The sequence below is a fragment of the Bos mutus genome, chromosome 7 (assembly GCF_027580195.1).
Source record: "Bos mutus isolate GX-2022 chromosome 7, NWIPB_WYAK_1.1, whole genome shotgun sequence".
Taxonomy (NCBI): domain Eukaryota; kingdom Metazoa; phylum Chordata; class Mammalia; order Artiodactyla; family Bovidae; genus Bos; species Bos mutus.
In genome coordinates this window covers 61,073,616-61,096,631 of record NC_091623.1, presented here as the reverse complement: position 1 = coordinate 61,096,631, position 23,016 = coordinate 61,073,616, and the positions used below count along the sequence as shown (strand labels likewise).

At 58.3% G+C, this 23,016-nt stretch overlaps 1 protein-coding gene across 2 annotated transcripts; it reads left to right on the top strand.

The window, feature by feature from the left end:
• The first annotated feature begins 10 nt into the window (after positions 1-10).
• On the top strand, positions 11-14,318 carry SPPL2B (signal peptide peptidase like 2B). 2 transcript variants are annotated; one of them, XM_070373979.1, is made up of 15 exons: positions 11-156; positions 4,430-4,549; positions 5,342-5,524; positions 5,931-6,020; positions 6,457-6,596; positions 7,097-7,239; positions 7,423-7,519; positions 7,928-8,044; positions 9,251-9,332; positions 10,147-10,221; positions 10,357-10,419; positions 10,500-10,599; positions 11,007-11,084; positions 12,286-12,446; positions 13,151-14,318. In XM_070373979.1, the coding sequence occupies exons 1-15, from the start codon at positions 97-99 to the stop codon at positions 13,391-13,393; spliced, it is 1,752 nt and encodes a 583-aa protein (XP_070230080.1). In that variant the 5' UTR covers positions 11-96; the 3' UTR covers positions 13,394-14,318. The 2 variants fall into 2 exon arrangements, with proteins under 2 accessions (XP_070230080.1, XP_070230081.1); XM_070373980.1 differs by having other exon boundaries at positions 12,286-12,513; positions 13,151-13,284.
• The last annotated feature ends 8,698 nt before the right edge of the window (positions 14,319-23,016 follow it).

Below are 23,016 nucleotides of genomic sequence, written 5' to 3'. Positions count from 1 at the left end.
GCGCATGCGCGAAAGACGCAGGGCGCCTGCGCGGCGCTCTGCGCCGGGGCGTTGCTGGGAAACATCTGCCGACGCCTGTGGCGGGGACCGGGCGACATGGCGGCGGCGGCGGCGCTGGCGCGGCTCGCAGCGGCCTTCCTTCTCCTCGCGGCCCAGGTGAGGGCGGCGCCGACCCCGCTGGCCTCGCCGGTCGCGGTGCCCCGGCTCCTCACCCCTCCCCGGCCCCGCGCAGAACCCCGCCCTGCCCGGCCTGGGGCCAGCTTAGGGGATCCGCGCCCCCGGTGCCGGAACCCGTGGGCCTGGGGCCCGGCCGTGACCTTGCGGGTCTGTCCCCCGGCCGGTCTCCCTTCCCTCTCTGGACGCCGTTCCCAGCCGTGGTGTCACTGGGTTCCGCCCGGATCTAAAGTTTGAGGTTCTACTACCCCGCTCCCTCCCCGGCCCCTGCTGGTCTTGTCTCGGGGTCTCCAACCGCCTCTGGGACGCCCTTATCTGACTCCGTGGCCTTAGCCGGGGGCTACCGCTCTCTGACCCTGGCATCCCCTTGAAAGCGATACTACCCCTATTCCCCGTGGTTGTAGTCAACTGTCCAGCGTGGCACCCAGTGTCTGGCGGCGTCCAGAAGCAGCCAGGAGCCCAGCCCTGGAGTGGGGTCGAATCGCCGCCCCATCTTTTTCTCCAGTGACCTTGGCAGGGGAGTTCCCGCTTTGAGTTGGTTGTCTGCAAAAGGAGGAGAAGTGTACAGTGCACAGTCAGAGAGAGGATGTAGGGGATCACGGACGCGGGGCATGCTACTTGTTTGTCACTTGACCTCAAGGGTCGCCACTAGGGGACAGACCTGGAGATGGTTGATGTACAGTACCATGAGTGCATTTTTTATTTTCCAAACCCTCCCTCTCTCCCAAATTCCACAACTCTGGAAATGGTGCCACCCTCCCCCAACAGCCCTACAAACTGGGCCATTAACCTTGACCTTTCTGTGCCAGCCCCCCAACCTCTGCTTCAGGCTGTGGGCTTCTCTCCAAGGCCGCTTTTGTCCCCCAAACTCCCAGTTCATTTTCAGCCCTGCAGGAGGGCTCTCTTTCAAAGTGTGTCAGATCTTGTGTCCAAATGAGAGCTTTCTGGTGCCACTGACACATTCAGGAGGACTCTGTGATCCGGCTGACAGGAAACTATCCTTTGCTTCCAGCTTTAACATATTAAAGGCACTTTGCTCACTGGGCTCTGTTTCCCTGAATCCTAACTCGCCCCAACGTTGTGTTTCTGGTCTCAGCTTAGGGGTGCCACATTCCAGCAGCTTTCTGGCCCACCCCCTCCCCAGCTGCTTTGCCAGCCCTCTGTACTTCCCCCAGCCCTCTTTGCTCGTTTTCCTCAGCAGTCTGACCCATTGGAAGCAGGGATTTTGAGCTCTGTAAATATTTAGAAAAAGAAAAAAAAAAAGTGGCAAAGTGATAGGTGGGCAAAGGGTCACAAGAACACCACAGAAGGAACAGTGCGGTTGGCCTGGGAATGATTTTCAGAAGCAAGAGGCAAAGGTACCGTAGGGGTGTTCTGGGGGATGAGTAGGAGTTTGCTGGGTCAAGAAGGTGTTCCAGGGAGAAAGTTGCAGGTGACGAGGGCAGGGCTGGAGGTGTGAGATCTGGTGATTTTTATTTTTTTAATAGCAGATATTTATTTAATTTTTATTGGAGTATGGTTGATTTGCAGTATTGTGTTAGTTCCAGGTGTACAGCACAGTGAATCGGTTATATATATACCTACCCCTTTTTAGATTATTTTCCATATAGGCCATTACACAGTACTGAGTAGAGTTCCCTGTGCTACACAGTAGGTTCTTGTTGTTGTTTAGTCATTAAGTCGTGTCCAACTCTTTTATGATCCCGTGGACTGCAGTCTACCAGGTTCCCTGTTCTTGGGGTTTCCCAGGCAAGAATACTGGAGTGGGTTGCCATTTCTTTCTCCAGGGAATCTTCTCAACCCAGGGTTCGAACTTGAGTCTTCTGTATTGGCAGGTGGGTCCTTTACCACTGAGCCACCTGGGACATACAGTAGGTCCTTGGTAGTTATCTATTTTATACATAATGGTGTGTGTATGTCAGTCTCGTTCTCCTCCTCACCTCCTGAGAGCTGATGATTTATCTGGAGATGGTGAGGGTCCACTATAGTGGCCCATAGGACGCTCCAGTGGTTACACCTGAGGAAGGTGGAGGCCTGTCAGGCACTCTGGCGGGCGGGGCTGTGGGGGGAGCAGCAGTGGAACAGCTCCAGCATGGGATAAAGGGCAGGCGGGGCATGCGGCCTCCTTGGGCTGGGCTCCAGGGGAGTGGACTGCGCTGGTCGGAGCAGGGTGCTGAGGTGTTTGGATTTTATTCCCAGCTGGTTGAGGGTTTTGAACTTTACCCTGAGTGTGGGCAACCAAGGAGAGTGTGGGAGTGAGTGAGGAGGGCACCTGGGCCAGCTCTTTCTAGGACAGACCCCTGGGCATGGTTCTTCATGGCGCCAAAGGGTATGGCCAGCTCTCCATGGGGCCAGAGGATGCCTGCTCACGACCGTGAGCTCACTCCCAATCATTCTGTGACTGGACGAGGGATTGGACACCCCCACACCATTGGTACAAGTTGTGTATACAATGGCCAACATGGGGTCTGTTACTCAGCAGATCTGAACGTGTGGGTGCCTTCTCTGCCCCTCACCTGCCCATGTATCCCTCCACCATCCCCCCACCTGTCCCCACCCCTCACCTCCCCTCCTCACCCCTCCTGCATCTTCCCCTTCACCCCTCCCCTGCCCCACATTGCTCCACCTAAACATCTCTTTCTAAGCTTCCCAGGTCCTGATTACCCCACCCTCTCCTAGAACTCACCAAGTGTTACATAGACTGCTCCCCATCTGGATCCCTTAGCTTCTAAGCACCCTGGCATGGATGCTGTCAGTGTCATCTTGAAGCATAATTTCTCTAAAGTTCCTGAACCTGCTTTGTGGTTGTAATGCATTGGGAGGTGGCCTGTCCTTAGTGGCTTTTCTCATTCTCCAAACTGGAATGGGCAGTGCTGGAATGGGGGGAAGGAGGGGCACTGAGAGCTCTGGGCCCTTTGGAAGACCTGCTCCCAGTCCTGTACCTCCCCCGGGGGGGAGACCGTATCCACAGCAAGACTGTGCTCTCTGGGCTTTGCCACAGCCCAGGCTGATATCTTAAGGGAAAGCCAGCTGTGCACATTGTGGTGGGGTGGGGTGGGGGGTGGGGGGGGTGGGCTGGGACGTGTGCTCTTGTGCTTCTAAGTGACCTTTTTAAATTAAAAAGAAATGCTTCTAGCCATTCCTATGTTATACAGGCAACTCAGGGCTCATAGACCAGGGGTCAGCACACGTTTTCTAAAAGCTTTTTGGGTCGCATGGCCTCTGCTACAACTCCCTGGCTCTGCAGAAAGCAGCATAGGCTCTGCATTCAGGAACCAGGCAGCCATGTTCCAGTAAAACTTTACTGACAAATACAGAAGGTGGGCCGGATTCAGCTTGGGGGGTTGAGGGACCACAGACTCCCTGCAGTGGCCCAAGGTGGGGGCGTGGCAGGGGCTCTGAGTGTGGCACGGTGGTGGGGAGAACCTGGAAGCCAGGGCTCCTAGTCCTGCCTCAGGTAGAGGGAACAGGGTTGGCTGGGCAGGGGCAGGTGCAGGTGCAGGACAACGCTGATCTTCCCTCCCTCAAGCGCTGGTGGCAGCGCCTGCATACCTGGCTTCTCTGGCGCCCCATGCCCTGTAAACACAGCTTTGCCAAACACTTGACCCAGCAGCCCCAGGTGATACACCAAGACACAGGGCCAGCTGGGGACCCCAGCCCCTCTCTGCACCACCGCCAGCTGACCCTGGCCTATGTTCACAGAGGACCCGGCCTTCTGAGAGCCAGTCTGTGTCCCAGGCATGCTGTCTGGGCCACGGCCCCTGGGGACCCCTTGCTGAGTCAGAGCCCCCCGCTCCCCAACTACAACACATTCTGGGGTGGGTGTGGGTCTGTCACCAGCACAAAGGGGCTCCTGCCTGTTGTCTCTGGGGAAGATTCTAGGGGGATACTGAGGGATACAGTCTGTGTCTCGCCTCCGGGTGGTACAGAGAGATGGATCCTGGAACTGCTGTGTGCAGAGCTGGGGTCCTGTTGGGCCCCTCTGGCTCCAAGAAGCCAAGGGGCTGGGGTGGGCCCAGGCCCTGTGTGTGTGTGGCGTGGCTCTACTCCTCCCTTTCAGCCATTGGAGCCACATGGAGGGGCCCTGGCACGGCCACGGTTGGTGTGCAGATCTCCCTGAGGAGGCTTGGCCCTGCCCTCCCTTGTGTCCGCCTGAGCTGAGGGCCCCAGCTGCGCTGGCAGAGGGCGGGACCATCCAGAGCTGGGCGGGGCCATAGGCCAGCCCCTGCCTACTCTGACTCCACCCCCTGTCCAGGTGGCCTGTGAGTATGGCATGGTGCATGTGGTGTCTGAGACCGGTGGCCCCAAAGGCAAAGACTACTGCATCCTCTACAACCCGCAGTGGGCCCACCTGCCGCATGACCTCAGCAAAGCGGTGAGTCCAGCGGGTGGCCCTGCGCTGGGGCCCCTCCCCATGGGGCTTTCCACCCAAGGCACCTGTCTCTCCACTCCTGCCCTGGGTCCTGGGGGGGACTCTGGAGGATGGATCCTGGGGAGGGCCCCTGAGGATGGAGGAAGTGCTCTGCTGGGAGTCCGAGGAGGGACGTGGCCCCAGAGGAGCTCCCAGCCTCTCTGGGCCCCGGTTTCCTCGGTTGTAAGTAAAGGATTGGGACACTGCTGTGGGATGTCCCCTGTCCGGGGCATCAGCCACCTCCCATCCCTCCCACCATGCTGGGCTGGGGTGGCTGGCCAGAAATCCTTAGACAAGTGACACAGAGGTCTGCCCATCCCTGTCGTTGGGGCGGCCCAGACATGCTGCTCCCTGGTCCGGCCTGACTCCTCCCAGAGAACACGGATGCCCGGTGCCTGGTTTAGCAGGTGGATCGATTGTCATCACTAAGGCCAGAGCTCCTGCCTGCCCCGTGTGGTGTCTGTGACGGGCTCCAGACGCCCTCATCTGCCTGGTGATTGGGGTCTGTGTGTTGTGTGTCTGTGTGCACACGTGCATGCATGTGTCTGTGTGTGGTGTGGATGTGGGTTGTGTGTGTGTGCTGGTGCGCATGTGTGTGTTTTGTGCAGTGCGTGTTGTGGGGCTGGCCCCCCCAACCTTGCAGTGAGGCAGTGTGGGGTGGCAGTCACTGGTGGCCTGGGTGCCCCGCGGGGTCCTTGCCACCTGGCTGCCCGGGCCACCATCCCCTCTGCCTCTCTGAAGGCCTCCCTCCCTCAGTCTCTCCTGCAGGTGCGGGACTGGACCAGCTCCGTGCTCTGCTCTCCCGCCGACCTCCCCCCAAAAGGCTTCAGCAACCAGATCCCGCTGGTGGCACGGGGGAACTGCACCTTCTACGAGAAAGTGCGGCTGGCCCAGGGCAGTGGGGCCCGCGGGCTGCTCATCGTCAGCAAGGAGGCGCTGGTGCGGCCCCCAGGCCTCCTGGGCAGCTTGGGACCCTGGGGGCGGGACCGGGTTAGGGTTTGAGGCAGGGGTCTGGGCAGAGGAGACAGGGAGCTTGGTTTTCTGACTGTGGTCTGGAGGGGGTTGTATCCCAGAGCTGTGCTCGGGGTATGACCAGGCCTGGGAAGGATCTCTGAGGGGGTGGGTGGCGTGGGCCATGAGCCAGCCTCTTCCTCCCCAAGACTGACTGGTGCCCCCAGCTCAGCCCTGGGAGGGAGAGGCTGAACCCACAGGCTTGCCCTCCTGGCCCTGAGGACCCCGACACACATGCAGGACCCTCCCGCCGGCTCCGAGGGCAGGCCGGCTGTCGGTGGCTCGCAGTGCCCCACCCAGGGGTAGTCATCCTCTCCTGCCCCCGGCCCCACAGGTCCCCCCGGGAGGCAACAAGACGCAATATGAGGAGATCGGCATTCCCGTGGCCCTGCTCAGCTACCGAGACATGCTGGACATTTTCCAGGTAGGGCCGCCCACTTGCCCCCCACTATCTGCAGCTGGGCCAGGGCCCAGGGAGATGGGCCCACAGTGCCGTGAACCTCAGGAGAGGAGACCCCAACCCTGCCCACATGCCAGAGACCTTAAGTGCCAGCCCCCCTCATGCCTTCCTGGCCTGACCTGGGCTGACCAAAGGCTTGGTCGGCTTTGATGTGGGGAGTCGGGTCCAGAGCAGGTGAGCATCAGCACACGAATGAGGTGGGAACAGTCAGGGTCCCACTCTAGGTTCCCCGTCTCCCCACCGAGGGACCCATTGTCAACCTCCCGGCTGCTTCACATACACCTGGTTAGCTTGTCCCAGCAGGGCCCACTTCTCTGGGGTCAGACGTGTTGGGCGAGGGCATGGGGTGGGGCGAGGTGGGGTCTCCCCAGCCTTAGCTCCGTTGTGCTCTCCGAGGCAGACTTTTGGCCAGGCAGTGCGGGCAGCGCTGCACGCGCCCAAGGAGCCCATGCTGGACTACAACATGGTCATCATCTTCCTCATGGCCGTGGGCACCGTCGCGCTCGGGGGCTATTGGGCTGGGAGCCGGGATGTCAGGAAGTAAGTGCCCTGTGTGTGTGGGTGGGTGCTAGCCAGGCAGCCTAGACACTGGGCAGGGGACCGCAAGAGGGGCCTCTTTAGAAAGGCAGCATGACACCCAGGAGAGCTGCTGAGAGGCCCTTGGGGTTCTGGCCTGGCCGGGCAGGGGCGTCCCCTGGAAAGCAGCAGCCCAGGGCAGCCTGTGGGACAGTTGGGGCGGGGCGGGGGCAGGGCCGGGGCCGGGGCCAGGGCCAGGGTGGCCCCATGGGACCCACAGCCTTCCTCCCAGAGCACCGCCACAGCCTGGCCCAGGTGCCAGAGCCCACCTCCGGTAGTCCTCCCTGTGAGGACCAGAGCTCCCGGCGCCTTCCCGTGAGGTCCTGGGGGCAGGGTCCTCCGTCGGGGGACCCTCATACACATGGTGGGCCTGGACGGGGGCCAGGTATGCTGCCCCCGCCGTGCCTGCAGCCCCAGAAGCAGTGCCAGCCGCAGGGCGCCCCTTGACCGGCCCGTCTTTCCAGGAGATACATGAAGCACAAGCGGGATGATGGGCCCGAGAAGCAGGAGGACGAGGCTGTGGATGTGACGCCGGTCATGATTTGCGTCTTCGTGGTCATGTGCTGCTCAATGCTAGTGCTGCTCTACTTCTTCTATGACCAGCTTGGTGGGTCCCCTGCCTCAGCCCCCAGGGTGGTGTGTGGGGGGTGGAGGCTGTGGTCCCTGCCTTCAAGGAGTGCCTCAGGCGGGGCCGCCCCTCCCTTCCCTTGGTGCGCCCCCCTGCCAGGGGAGTGAGGTGCAGAGCCCGCCTCAGCCCCTCACTGCTGCCCGCCCTGCAACTCCCCCCCAGTCTATGTCATCATTGGCATCTTCTGCCTGGCCTCCTCCACCGGCCTCTACAGCTGCTTGTCCCCGCTCGTGCAGAGGCTGCCGTTCTGCAAGTGCAGGTGAGCCCCCCGGGGCAGCCCGCACTGGCTCTACTCGAAGCGGTCCCGCTCTGCCACCTCTCGGCCTCTCCCCTCCCCGTCCTGCCTCTGAGGCGCCATAGCTTCCGTGAGGCTGAGGGCCCTCTCCAGAGCCCTCGGTTAGTCTGGCGCAGTGCATGCATATGGCAGGTGCCCCCTCAGGGCTGGCTGGGGGCTCCTGGGGAAGTGGGGATGGCTCTGAGCTGGCCTTCCTCCCCCCACATCCCATTCAGGGTCAGGCCCCCTGGGATCCGTGTAGGGGTGGGGGGCACCAGGTAGGGCAACAGGGGGATGGATGGGAGGCTTTGGGACGGGAGTTGAGCTGAGCCCACGGTGCTGGGCAGCTGGCACCGTGAAGGTCAGAGTCCTGATGCCCCTGCCTGCCTGCAGGGTCCCTGACAACAGCCTGCCCTATTTTCACAAGCGCCCTCAGGTCCGCACACTGCTCCTGGCGCTGCTGTGTGCGACCGTCAGCGTGGTGTGGGGCATCTTCCGGAATGAGGACCAGTAAGTGCAGTGCCACCGCCCCAGGGGGGAGGTGGGGCAGCAGGGTGCTGTCCTCGGGTGCTCTGACCTCCCTCGCCTCCCCGAGCTGTCTGACCCGGGCACTTGGATCCGGGCCAGCTCCCAGTTATGAAAAGCCCTGCTGTCAGTGCTCTGGACGCAGTGACTGCATGCTGTCCAGGTGCCGACCAGGCTCAACGGATGGCTGCCCAGCTCTAGCTGCCTCCTGGCCTGTCTGGTGCCCTGGGGTCTGCAATTGCAATCTGGGCGGAAGATGCCACTGGCATTGCTGCCCAGGCGTGGAGCCATGGGCTCAGCGGCAGCCTGGATGTGGCCTGGCGCCACCGGGCCCACTGCTCTGCCTCTGCAAACACTCGTGTCCCCTGGGCAGCCTCCCACCAGAGGCAGCCACTGCCGGTCCCCATGTCCCCACCCCCGCTGTCACCGACACCATCTGGCACTTTCTCTGAGCTTCTCTGGGGCTGTTAAACACTCTTGGCTGTGCTGCCGTTTGGAGCCACAACAGATTTAACTGGCAGAAGGAAAACGTGAAAATATTTGGAGTTCTCTGTACACAAAAAGAATGTGAGCTCTCAAGATTAAGTCCCAGCCAGAAGGCCCACTCCCCCACTTGAAATTAGAACAGGCCCTGGTTTCTACCATGTCTGGGCACCCACGCCGGGCACCGTTCCCACCAGTGCCCTGGCCTGGAGACTGACCCTGTGCTCAGATGAAGCTCTGAGGAGTAGGGGCAGGGAGGATGGAGCAGGTGGTGGGGGCCAATTTCCAGCAGGGGAGCCCCAGTACTGGAGCTTCATCAGAGCATCAACTTGCAAATTTGGAAGTGGCCCTGTGTCCTGGGGCTCCAGACTGTGTCCTCAGAACCCCAAGCCTCTGTTTCCCAAGAGAGTGTATGTGGCACCTGGCTGGGAAGGTGGGGTGTGTGTGTGCGAGTTTTCTTTTTCTAAATCACTTAAAAGATATTTTTGAAAAGTTTGAATCTGTAGTTGCAGAGCTCTCCTCTCCTCACCCCCTGCCCCATCCTGTGCCCCAGGAGTGAAGGCCACTGTTGCAGAGGGATGGGGCCATGGCACTTGGGGGAGGCTGGGCACCGGTGGCTTGGACCAGGTGGCCGGTGGGGCGGGGGGGGCTGACTGGTGGAGGCTCTCAGGAGACCCTGCCGGAGGATGAGGCTGTGCTGCATTCCAGGTGGGCTTGGATCCTCCAGGACGCACTGGGCATCGCCTTCTGCCTCTATACCTTGAAGACCATCCGCCTCCCCACGTTCAAGGTGAGGGTCCCCCAGGGTTTGGGGAGCTCTGGATGAGGGCTGGAGCCTCCTGTGTCTGCCTGCTGCCCTCCTGCCACTTGGCCTTGCCCAGGGTCTTCTGCTCTGAGCCCAGCCCCTTGTGGGTGGTATGGTTTTTGCTTTTCTGTCCCTCTGGCCACCTTGGGGTTGAGGATTAGCACAGAGTTGCCTCCCGGCATGGCTGCTGCACTGGTGACGGCTGGGCCAAGGGGATCCTCCCTGGTGATGTTGCAGTGTTGGTGAGGTGAATAGAGGAGAACCAGATGAAACCCACAGGCAGGAGGATGGGGCTCTGCCTGGAGCACCAGGCTGGCACTGTGACCCCAGCTGAGGCCCGACCCCGCAGCGGGAACCTAGAGACACACAGGGAAACGCAGAGATGGTGCTCAAACTTGGGGCTGGCCAGTCATGGCCGTGTGTCTCCATCAGGAACTCAGAAGCGGAGGGGATTCCCTGTTGGTCCGGAGCTTAGGACTTGGTTTTCTCACTGTATACAGCTGGGGTTCCATCCTTGGCTGGGGAACTAGAAATTCCATAAACTGAACAATGCTGCCAAAATGAAGAGAAGCCCAGATCTTGGCTCTCCCTGAGCCTCTGCTGCCCATGCTCTGATGTTCTCGTCAAGGTGGCAAGATGTTCCTTCCTACAGGGAAAGTCCGAGCCTTGGGCGGGGTTGCTGATGCATCCTGGAGGGTCTGTGCGTCAGCACCCTGAGTGGGGGTGGGGGTGGGGCAGAGCTGGCGGAGGTCCCCAGGTGGAGGGCAGCCCTCCGGACGCCTGGTCCATCCGTCCGTAGGCCTGCACGCTGCTGCTGCTGGTGCTGTTCATCTACGACGTCTTCTTCGTGTTCATCACGCCCTTCCTGACCAAGGTGGGCCCTGCCACAGCCCACGACCCGCCCTTGCCTGCCCGTACCCCATGGCCCTGCCCCAGCCTGCCCACGCCCTGCCCCTTGGTCCAGCTGCTGCATTCAGCCTCTCCTGATGCAGCGCCCCCCTTCTCTTAGAGCGGGAACAGCATTATGGTGGAGGTGGCGACCGGGCCTTCGGACTCAGCCACCCACGAGAAGGTAGGAGTATCCTGCGGCGAGGTGCTGAGTGTGCAGGGAGCAGGGCTGGCGGGTACTGGAGACACTGCCCCTCTCTGCAGCTGCCCATGGTGCTGAAGGTACCCAGACTGAACGCCTCACCGCTGGCCCTGTGTGACCGCCCCTTTTCCCTCCTGGGCTTCGGGGACATCCTGGTCCCAGGTACTGGGGCTGGGCTTGGGTGGCCTGGGGGTCCCTGGGGGTGCTGGACCAGAGGGGCTGGTGGGTCAGTGAGCAGAGGTGGAGCTTGGCCAGATGGGCCAGGACGGCAGGGAGGTGACTCCATGGAGGCATGGTCCCAGTTGCACAGACCTGCCTGGCTCTCCAGCTGCTCTGTCCCCAAGGTCCCTCCGCCTCAGGTGGCTCCTCAGCAGGTGGCCGCTGAGCTGGGGTTTGCACTGGCCTGAGGCCTCAGTCACCTGCCAGGAGTCCAGGGCGGCACCAGGCCAGCTCTCTCCTGAGCTGGGGAGGAACGCTTGGTGCCCCATCCCTCCATGGGAGCACTGTTGCCCAGCTGGGGCACGGCCAGGCCGCTGCCCACAGCTTCCGCCCACGGCCTGTCTCTGCAGGGCTGCTCGTGGCCTACTGCCACCGCTTCGACATCCAGGTGCAGTCCTCCAGGGTCTACTTCGTGGCCTGCACCATCGGTAAGCCCACCGTCTGGTCTTCCCCCTGTGTCACAGCCTCCTCACTGTACACTGTGGTTGCTGTTTCTCTTTTCTTTTTGGTCTTTATCTTTGTCTTTTTCCTTTTGTCTTCAGTTTGTTTCGTTTCCAAATTCATTGACACGAACAGGATGCTTCCTCATTTTCTGTCAAGCCTGGTGGTTTCTAAGATGGTCCAAACCACTTCTCTTGTCCCACTGGGTCAGCTCTTCAGGATGAGTGGGGTGCAGAGGGCACAGGCCCTGCCGCAGCCACCAGTGGGCCAGGCAGACACAGGCTGGCCTTCCTGGCTGGCGTACCTTTGAGCCACTGCTGTCTGCCCTCCCCTGGGTTCCTGAGGTTGGGACCTGTCCTCCATGCCGGCCCCCAGGGTCACAGTCCCTGGGATCAGCCTGTCCACATGCACCCATAAGGTCCTCCCCTTTGAACCACAGTGTGTCAGATTGTCCTGTAGTTCCTGTCACTGAGATCCCTAGTTTGTGTGGATGGATTGCTTCAGGATACATGGAGAGTCCACATTCGATCATCTGGACTCTCCCAGCATAATCCAATTGCTCAGTAACGTAGAGGTGAGGGGCAGGGCAAGCGGCCTGGAGTGGAGGCCTGTGCTGGAGATGGGGCTCTTGGCCTGGAAGAGATGGTCCAGTGAGTCATCTTTCTTGTAATTCTTGAGCAGTTGCAAGGTCAGTACAGCGGTCAGTACAGCGCCACACCCTCTGCTGGGCTCAGGCCGACCCTTGCTAGCCTCTCATCGCATTTGCCTGTTGTATGTCCATCTTCGCGCGATCCCTGCATGGCTGCATTCACACAGCCCTAAAAAGCACCCTGTTTATTCTGGATGACGGCGCCAAGTGTAGGTGTCATCTGATCCTTCAGGGCTTTCACGTGCTCACTCAGGAAAGATTTCATTTTCTAGTTCTGTACCTGTGTTACTTTGGTTCAGATTATTCTTCTGATTAGAGGTTTATAAAACCGAGATATCGAGACACTTCTGCAGCTCCTTCTCAGCCATCCCAAGGATTCCAGGCCCTCCCATGACCGCCCCCCCAGTCTGGGGGCTGACCCCTGCGTGGGCTCTTGCCTGCCCCAGCAGGGCGGTGGGGTGTCCTGGAAGGTGGGGAGGATTGACTCCCGGTGCGTCAGTCACCATGGGGTGACATGCTGCCCGTCTCTGTCCCTGCAGCCTACGGCATCGGGCTCCTGGTGACGTTCATGGCACTGGCCCTCATGCAGCGCGGCCAACCTGCCCTCCTCTACCTCGTGCCCTGCACGCTGGTCACCAGCTGCGCCTTGGCGCTCTGGCGCAGGGAGCTGGGCGTGTTCTGGACGGGCAGCGGCTTTGCGGTGAATACCAGTTTGCTATGACTGTCTGCGAGCAGTAATAGCCTAATAAGCCCTAACTAGAGTTAAAGTTGAGTAAGACCTCCTAGCGTTCCACCTGAACCCCGCAGTGCCTGGTCCCGGTGCTGTGTTTCTTCCCCTCCTGCCACCGCCGGAGGTCGGGTGTCGCTGGGAAGTGGGTTTCTACTTGGGCTTCTCAATGCTTTGGGGTGGGTGAGGCGCAGGCTGGGCCCTGTTCTTGTCTAAAACCGTAGAGAAGTGGGACCGAGGCCGCGCCCTGTGCAGGACGGGTCGACCGACCGTTGTAGTCTTGGAACTCAGGGATGGATTGCTGGCCCCTTGGAAAACCCCCTCCATCCCCGGGGCCTGCCTGTCTCCGGGGCCTCCAGCTCCCACTTCAGTCCACCTACAACTGGACCCTCCCCCAGGCTCTCCGGAAGGCCTCTGGGGCTCAGTGCCCATCATCATCAGAGCTCTCACTCCCTAGGGCCTTGCCCGGTCCAGAGCTGGTGGGTGGGTTCTGGAAGGTTCCCGAGGGAGAACAAGCCAGAGCAGTCAGGTCGCGGCCTCCCGGGGTCCCTGTGGTGGTGGTGGTGGTGGTGCAGGTCCCAGCGCAGCCCCTTTCCCGGTCTGAGCCCACCCTCGGGGGCTCCCCTGCCCTCCCGTCCACCCCGCGGCCCCGCCAACCCGCGGCCTCTCCTTCGCAGAAGGACCTACCTCAGTCGCCCTGGGCGCATGCCCCCACCGACGGCCCGCAGCAGCCCCATGCGGACCCAGATGCCGCCCCCGCCCCCGTCCCAGGCCGGCAAACTCCTGGCGAAGACGCGGTCCCAACCCCTCCGCCGGCAGAGCAGACTCCAGAACAGTCTGCGCCGGAGGAGAAGCTCGGGGCAGACGCGCCCCCCCAGGAACCCGAATGCCTCGCGGCCCCACCCGGCCCCTCGGCCTAGGGGAGGGCGCAGACTCGGCGCCGCGCTCCGGACTGGACTCGCGCGGCCCCCAACTTGGTGCTCTGGTCTGGCCGATGCGCACGTCCTCCTCCAGCCCGCCGGCCGCACCCCGGCCCCCAGCCCTGCTCCGAGCTCGTGTGGCTGCGAAGCCCCCAGCCGGTAGAGGCCAGCGCCGCGCGCGATCCGCTTCCCGCGCGGTGGTGTCCTGGGGAGGGCAGAGCGGCACCTCCGCCGGTGGCCTCGGACACGCCCAGTTTGGTGCTTACCCTGCTGCTGCTTCCCCGGGGGCGGGGGCGGGAGAGGGAGTGGCTCTGGTCCGCAGGGCCCCCGGGGCTTGGACTGGGGTTGTCACCGGTTCGGTGGGGTTGGGGCCCCGCGGTGAGCGCCCAGCGCCTGTGCTCCAGCTCCTCCATATTTTAATAAATGGCCACGACTTTTTGAGATCTTGGTGGTGTCGCCTCTTCGGGTGCGAGCCCCTCGGACTGCTCCTCCGAAGCAGGGGGGTGGCTGGCGCCAGGCCGGTGGCCCCATTTTGCCTTTTCGCTTAGAGGAACTCGGCCCCCACCCTCGCCGCGGTCACCTGCACGCTCAGCACCCCATCAGTGCACGCAACCTGGGCCTCCAGCTACCGCGGGCGGGCGGAGAGCTTCCGGAATGTGGGAGGGCGGGGGGGCTCTGGAACTGGCTTACGTCTTCTACCTCACAGACAGGGTTCTCTGAACCTCAGGACGGAGATGCTGCCGCCCCCACGTGGGGCTGGCCAGGGAGCCACCGCCCGGACAGGCACTTGGGGCTGTGACCGCCAGGGCCCCGGCCTATCCTCCAGGTCCATGACGAGAGGCGAGGCCCAGATCCTTCGACCCCACGCCGGCTCCGCGTCCCTCCCGTCCCGCCGCTCTGCTGCAGACCGGCGGGGGCCAAACCATGATCCATTCCAAACGATACCAGCGCCAGACTCACGTCTCAGCCACGCCTCCGAGGAAGAAACCATGTTTGTTTCTGAAAACAAAACAAAACAAAAAACCAGAAGACGTCTTCCACCTGTTTCTGTGTTTCCTAAAAAGAACAGGTGACCCCGCGGTTGGGTGAGGGTGGTGCAGCTGGACCTGCCCCGCCCCACCCCACGGGAGCCCCTGGCCTTGGAGGCGGGACGGGGAGGCAGCCACGGGGCAGGAGAGGAGGGGAGGGAGGGTCCGAGCGGACCCCGTCCTTCCCCGGAGGACCACGCCTTCCTGTAAGCCATTTTGTACGTCGTCAATGTTTGAACGCGGATGGAATTTCTCTTTTTCTTTTTTTGTTTCTGAAGTTTGACAAATGTCAAGGAATTCAAAGCGGGATATTAGTTCCTGAAGTTTCCGTTTGCAGTTTCTGCCTTGCTTCTGTTTGAATCTTGTAATTAAACACAGCTTTTGATATTTATGTCCGGGCCTTTGACTTTTCTGTGGCTCAGTGGGTTGGGAATAAATGGGCGGGGTGGGGGTAGGGAAGCTGTGAGAGGAAGCCTGTGGTGTGCCGGGCCCAGGAGGCCTTGGTCCTGCAGTAATTCCTGTGTGGAGGGACACGTCCTGAGCAAACCCGTAGCCTACGTGGGTAGTGCCACGCAAGCCAGGTTTCAGCTTTGCCGCAGCCACTTGTTCTGATGAGCGGGGGCCCTCATGTGGGGAGGGGCGTGTAGTATGCTCTGTTGCCTGCGATTGATGCTGTCAGCTTGTCTGTGCTGATCTAAGAAGCAGGGACGGAATCACCCATAGCAGGAACCTCAGACTGTCGGTAAAGAACCAGGTGGTCATTGTTGGAGCCTTTTAGAGCCACATGGTCACTGTCATGACCGGCAAAGTCATCAACCCAGCGATGTAACCAGAAACATCAGACAACAGTTAAGCAGACAGGTGTGATTGTGGCCAAAAACTTGGTGGACACCAAAACGTGTGTTCATGTCATTTTCACAGGTCATAACATACTCATTCAAAATCGGTTAAAAACATAGAGAACCAGGCTTGTGGACACAGCAGAGAAAGGAGAGGGTGGGATGAATTGAGAGAGCAGCATTGAAACATGTATATTACCATATGTAAAACAGCTAGTGGGAATTTGCTGTATGATGCTGGGAGCTCAGCCCGGTGCTCTGTGACAACCTAAAGGGGTGGGATAGGGTAGGAGGTGGGAGAGGACATCTATATACCTATGGCTGATTCACATTTGATGTATGGCAGAAACTAACACAACATTGTAAATTATTCTCCAATTACAAATAAATGGTTGTTGTTCAGTCATTAAGTTATATCTGACTCTGAGACTGCACGGACTGCAGCACACCAGGCTTCCCTGTTCTTTACCATCTCCCAGACTTTGCTCAAACTCATGTCCATTGAGTTGGTGATGCCATCCAATCATCTCATCCTCTGTCCTCCCCTTCTCCTGCCCTCAATCTTTCCCAGCATCAGGGTCTTTTCCAATGAGTGGACTTTTCACATCAAGTGGCCCAAATATTGGAGCTTCAGCTTCAGTCCTTCCAATGAATATTCAGGGTTGATTTCCATTAGGATTGACTGATTTGTTCTCTTTGCAGTCCAAGGGACTCTCAAGAGTCTTCTCCAGCACCGCAATTTCAAAGCATCAGTAAAATAAAATAAAAGTAAATAATAATGCAAATCCTTTGCTTAGCAAGAAGCTGGGCAAAGGCAGGCAGCAGCCCCAGCCATTAGACTCCTTCCTGTCCACGGGAGCACTGGGCTTTCCTTGTGGCTCAGCTGGTAAAGAATCCATCCGCAATAATGCGGGAGAACTGGGTTCAATCCCTGGGTTGGGAAGATCCCCTGGAGAAGGGAAAGGCGACCCACTCCAGTATTCTGGCCTGGAGAATTCCATGGGGTCGCAAAGAGTCAGACACAACTGAGCGACTTTCACTTCACTCACTGCCTATGGGAGCATTGGAGTATGTCAGCTGATGCCAGACCCTCCTTCAGGCTGCAGGCCCAGCTCCTCCAGGCTCCCACCAGGCTGTACCTCTCACCATATCAACAGCAGCATCTAGTGTTTGAACTACGAAGCGGACCTGAGCATAGCAATTCTCTTCCACTAAGAGACCAGATCTTATGCATTTCTCATCCGTCCACCTGCTCATTCACTCACTGGTTCACAGCACATCTGCTTTGTGCCAACCCCTCTGCTCAGACCTGGGACACATCTGTCTATGAAGGCAGTGGGTCTGAGGGTCAGCAAGGGAGCGGCCCCCAGTTCTATCCTGTGGGGGCAGGTGTCAGGGAAACTTCCTGGAGGAGGTGACCATCCAGCCTGAGGGACACCGGACAGTCTGTGTGGGGCTCTGATGGGGGGGGTGACAGGAGGCTGGACTGTGGCCTGGAGAGGGGTGGGCAAGGTATATCACCCGCAGGTGAGGGGACTAAAGTTCTAGAAAGCTCTGAGGCTGCTCCGAGGGAAGGAGGGAGTGGAGCCAGGGTCAGGGGCTCCTCCTGTGGAGCAGCTCCAAGGGGAATGCAAACGGCAAACAGCTTCCTGGTCACCCAGTTGTAGCCTAAGGGATTAGGGAATATGGTTGGTAACTGTGCCCACGAACCACCACACTAAAGCAAGCTGTCAGGAACACGGGGACCTTGGACCAAGTATGTATGTAGGAGCTCTCCATACTATGTTCAGGAATCTTTCAAAATTCTGAAACCATTTTACAATGTTAAAGTTCGTTTAATAAACTACCCTGGATATTCACATACACACTGCTCCCCCCAGCTCTCTGCTCCACTCCGCTGCCCTCTGTCCCAGGTCACCTGCCCACGTGGGCTCACCTGCCCAGGCCACACCCTCTACCTGGACCGCACTGGCCTCCCCAGCGCCCAGAAAATCCGAGGGGCCAGAACTGGGCTCCCCACGTGGCTCCCGGGGCTCCCGGGGCACGGGCTGCCCACTCCCTCCCTCCGCCGGCCCAGCTCCTTCATGGGGTCCACCTGGGCTCCTGACCAGGTGCGCAGGACGGCCCACACCCAGTTGTCCTTTCGGAGCCTCGGGGAGCCGGGAGCGGCGCGGGTGGGTCTCAGGTGAGCAGGGGAAGGGGTGCCGCGTCGGGGGCGGTGATGGGGGGAGGGGTACCTCGGGGGGCGGTGATGTAGGAGGAGGGCGGTCAGCCCAGGAGTTGCCCGGGTCGGGGGAAGGCGGTGCTCCCACCTGGTGCCGCCCTCAGCCCCGCCCCATCCCCGAGGCCGCCGGAGTCCCGGTTGATTGTCCGGGAGGGAGCCGGGTCGCGCTCTGCAGCCTCGGGCAGAGAGCGGTGAGTCTAGGGTCTCCCGTTATGAGGTGGCCTCCCTCTCCCCACGCCTGGGTTCAGGCTGTGTAGACGCAGCAGGTGCGGTGCGGATGTGGTCCGGGTTGTTGGACGCGTCGGGCTGTGTAGACGCCCTCGGGGAGTGTGAATGAGGCCTTGCTCTGTAGACGTGGCCGGGGGCCCTGTGTTTTCCCGATCCTGAGGGCTCCCTGTCCCCAGTGGCCGCTCTCCTGCCTTCCCACCATTAGTTCGACTAAACCCGCATGGGGGGTGTGGGTGGATGGGGCGGCAGAAAACGGGGTTGGGAAGCAGAGACCGGGAGGTCTCCAGGGGTTTGGGGAGGGTTCCTCTGCTCGCCTCCCTGTGGCTTCTTTCAGCCAGTCCCTTGCTAGGGCGTGAAAAACCGACCAGGATTTGGGGTGGGGTGCTCACAAGGCCTGGGTTTCGAATGGGGTCGTAGTCAGTTACCTGCAGCACGTGTGGTGTGTAAGCATAATTGTGTGGTCTCAAGCGTGGGGTTGCCTGTGGCTGTGTGGGGTGGTGTTATTGCCTGTACGTTGTGTGACCGCGGGTGTGCGTGGCCGTGTGACTGCACTGTGAGATCCTGTATGATTTTGTGGGTGGTTGTGTGTGTGGACCCCTTTTCCAGTTTGCTTGTCTGGGAAGTGGGGACGGAGTCCGTGGGACCCCCCAGGATGCCACGTGTAGCCCTCCTGTCCCACCAAATAGCCAGTCAGGTGTTCTGATTCATTGTGATCTCATCAGGTAAAGAGTCTGCCTGCAATACGGGAGACCTAGGTTCGATACCTAGGTTGGGAAGATCCCCTGGAGAAGGAAATGGCAACCTGCTCCAGTATTCTTGCCTGGAAAATCCCATGGACGGAGGAGCCTGGGGGGCTACAGTTCATGGGGTTGCAAAGTCGGACATGACTGAGCGACTTCACTCTCCTAATTGTTGCTACTGATGCGACTGCAGTGAGGGACTAGGGGGCGGACCCCACAAGCCACAGGAGAGGAGATGTGTGTGTTCAAGGCAGGATTCTCAAAGTTCAGAGTGTAAAGTGTGGAACTGGAAGAGCCTCAGAGGGAGGCAAGCTGGGTTGCCTTTGGTTAAGTCTGGGTACCCCACTCGGCACAGGATTCGTGGAGAAAGGTCTGTTCCTGGTACCACAGACATGGGTGGCAGGAAAGAGACCCTGGGGGGAGCCCACAGGCACGCACAGGGGAGTGTGTCCTTCCTGAAGGAGGATGTGAAGGTCTGGGCATCTGCTTCCATCCATGGAGCCCAGGAGAGAGAAAGAAACCAGCGGCAGGGAGGCGGGAAGCACCTGTGGGTCTGTGGCTGGCTCCAGAGGAGCTGGGGCCTGGACCCAGTCACTTCCCCCTCTTACCATCTCTCTTTCTGCCCTGGGGAATGGTTTAGAGCTCTCGGTCCCTGTCCCCACGGCTCACCTGCTCTACCTGGCTGCAGGGTCCTGGGAAGCCATGCCCATTTCGTGATGGAAACCCACAGACAGGGTGGGGGACATTCCTGAATTCCAAGAACTCTGTGTGTGTGTAGGCAGGGGGTGGGCGAAGGAGACAGAGACACCTAGAGAGACAAAGAGACAGAGACAGAGATATGGAGAGGTAGAGATAGAGACAGATACAAAGAGGGAGAGAAAGAGGGAGCGAATGACAGAGACAGACAGGAGCTGTCTCTTCAAGCCGCAATGTCTTCGTCTGTAAAGTCGGGATAATCCTGCTGGCCCCCTCTCCGTGGGGGTGCTGGGAGACTGAATTAATTGACTTGAGGCTGTGAGCCGCACACAGATCTTAGGCGCTACCTTTCTGCTCCTGGCTGCTTTTCTTTGCTCATAAGCACATCCCACGGATGTAACAGTGGGACCAGGGGAACAGCTGTTCCCCATTATCCCCATATTCATATCCCACTGAATATGCGTGGCTCTCGAGTAAAGCAGAGGATAACATGTCCCGGGTGGCTGGCTCATGTCTACATCAGGCTTTGCTGTTTTCTCCACTTTACCTCTATTAACTAAGAAAGGTGATTTCAGAATCCTGTTCATTGCAAAGACGGCAGTGTCCTGGTACACCCTTCACCCAGTGCCTCCTAGTGTTCAAACCTTGCGTTGCCAGAGCCTAGAGATCAACACTAAGAAAACTGACCTTAGGGGCCATCCTTGAGCTTCCCAGGTGGCGCTCGTGGTAAAGTACCTGCCTGCCAGTGCAGGAGATGTAAAAGACGTGGGTTTGATCCCGTGGAGGATAGCGTGGCAGTCCATTCCAGTATTCTTGCCTGGAGAATCCCGTGGACAGAGGAGCCTGGCCGGCTATATAGTCCATAGGGTCGCAGAGTCAGACACGACTGAAGAGACTTATTATGCGTGCCTTGGTGGACCAGGGGGTAAGACTGCACTCCCACTGCAGGGTGTATGGGTTCGATCCCTGGTTGGGGAACTAAGATCCTACAGGCTGTACAGTGTGGCCAAAAGACAAAAAGAGAAAAAGAAATTGACATTAAACATAAACACTCGCAATCAATTTTGCCTAGATTTCCCTGTTTTTTGCACTAATGACCTTTTTCTGTTTTGGTATTTAATCTGAGATTTCCCGCTGCACTGAGAACCTGTACTTTTTTTAACTATACAAGTCACAAGTGATTGGAAGTTTCTTTTTTTTAAGTACATGTCTGTATCTATTTCCCTGGGTATCGCCCATGTTTATCAGCTTCTTGCCTCAACTGCCTCCCTCCACCCACAGGCTTTCTGACTCCCCTTTCCTCTGTGCACATTAAAAAGCTACAAAAACATGAGATATCATCACCGCAAATAGTTCTCTCACAAACACCTCTTCCTATGAAAACCTAACAAAAAGTCCACAGACAAAAAGAAAAAAAAAAAAAAAGACCAAGCTTATTAAATTTCCTAAAGGCTTGCTGAGTGATTGATTTCATGAGGTTGGGGCAATGCGGGAGGGGCAGTGTCCTGGCTGGACGTGAGCCTGAAGAGTGGAGCCGGGTGGGGAGAAACAGGAGAGGTAGCAATGCAGATGAGAGAAGCCTGTTGTATAGATCAGCGCTGGCTGCCGTGGAGGCAAAGAGGGAAAAGCAATGGGATGGAAGACTGTCTTGGATGAGTGGCAAGAAAAAAAAGTTACACAGAGAGGTGGGCAAAGAGTTGAGAGTGGAGAGGGGAAGAAATGTAGGAATCCGGGAGCAAAGCTGGGGTGAGGTTTGGGTTTTTGCTGAAGTTGGTTTTTTTTTTTTTAATTTTTATTTTTTGGCTGCACCACAGGGCATGTGGGATTTTAGTTCCCTGACCAGGGATTGAACCTACACCTCCTGCATTAGAAGGGCAGAGCCCTAACCACTGGACCACCAGGGAAATCCCAAGGCTTTGCTAAGTTGATAGTTGACTCTGCTTGGAAAAAAGTGACCCCGAGCCCCTTATTTCCTCTTAGAGAGACTGAATTATGGTTTGAGCCGACGAGATATAATTGGCTGTTAAAGACAAGCAAGGAGGGACTTCCCTGGTGATCCAGTGGTTAAGACTCTGTGCTCCCAATGCAGGATGCCCAGGTTCCATTCCTGGTCAGGGACCTAGTTCTCACAGGCCAAACTAAAAATCCCACATACTTTAACTAAGACCTGGTGCAGCCAAATTTTAAAAAACTCACAAAATGAAGATTCAGGGCAGAATGGTGTGGAACACCAAGAATACAATGTGTGTTTCCTGAGAAGGAAAACTGAAAGCCAGATAGAAAAGTCCTGGGCCTGGAGTCTTGTGTATCAGTTCTCATTTGCTCTGTAACAAATTCTCCCCGAGTTCACACATGAAGGCAAATGTTTATTACTCCAATTTCTCTGGGCAAGAATTAGGGAGTGCATTGGGGATTCTGACTGAGAGTCCCTCATAAGGTTCCTGTCTCTCAAGGGGACAGGGGTTGGAGCTTCCAGGAGGCCCCTCACGACTCCCCCCCAGCAGGACCTCCCACGGTGCTGCTTGAGCCTCCGTACTACATGGTGGCCAACTCCCCCCGGACAGGCAGGGGAGAGCCTCAGTGCCTTTTACGACCTACTCAGAGGTCTCAGGCCATTGCTTTTGGTTTTTTATTCATTAGGCATGAGTCAAGTCTAGTCCACGCTCTAAGGGAAGAGAATTGTTGTTCAGTCACTAAGTCATGTCTGACTCTTTGCAACCCCATGGACTGCAGCCCTCCAGGCTCCCTTGTTCATCACTATCTCCCGGAGTTTGCTTAAATTCATGTCCATCAAGTCGATAATGGCATCCAACCATCTCATCCTGTGTTGCCCCAACTCCTCCTGCCTTCAGTCTTTTCCAGCATCAAGGTCTTTCATAATGAATCAGCTCTTCACATCAGGTGGCCCAAGTATTGGAGCTTCAGCATCAGTCCTTCCAATGAACATTCAGGGAAGAGATTTAGGCTCCACCAAAGAGAAGAGTGGCAAGAAATCTGTGGACCTCCTTTAGAACCACCTCCTCATGACCTTGGGCACATGTCCCAGCTCCTGTGCCTCTGTTTCCTCTTCAGTCAGAGTACACTGGTCTTGTAGGGCGGTTGTGATCATAGGTTAGGTAACATGTGTAAATATCATTCAGTGCAATGCCTGCCACATAGACTTCCTAGGTGGGCTTCCCAGGTATAGCCAGTGGTAAAGAACACATCTGCCAATGCAGGAGACACAGGGGACGAGGGTTCAATCCCTGGGTTGGGAAGATCCCCTGGAGTAGGAAATGGTAACCCATTCCAGTGTTCTCGCCTGGGAAAGAGGAGCATAGCAGGCTACAGTGCACGGGGCTGCAAACTTCGACACAGCTGAGCGATTGAACACATACATCTGTCTGCCATACATGCTTGTTGACTTACTGAAGGCATTTCCCCAGCATACTTCAGTTCTCTTGAGAAATGATATATCACCTGGAGTGATCAAACTAGAACTCCCTGGCGCTCGAGGTCAGGGTGGAGGGTAGGATAACTTGCTTTTTTCGTACATATTGGGCTGTGCTTGTTCTCGTCCTGGCTCCCTTTCCAGTGCTCGGCCACTTCTTCCAAAGGGACTCCAGGTTCCACACCTCGGCAGATACCACCTTACCTTCTGCTGTCACTGGTGCAGTTTGGCACCCTGTGGGAGAAAACCTACACAGCAGGGGATGCAGAGGGGAGATGGAGGTAATGGCCTTGAGGGTGTAGACAAGCTCATTGGGTAGAAGGCACAGACCGTCCCTGGGGCAAGGCCATGTCTGTGTATTTGAGGAACAGCCAGGGGGCTGATGTGGCTGGAACAGGAGGAGGGAGCTCAGGACACACAGCAAAGAGTGTGTGAGGC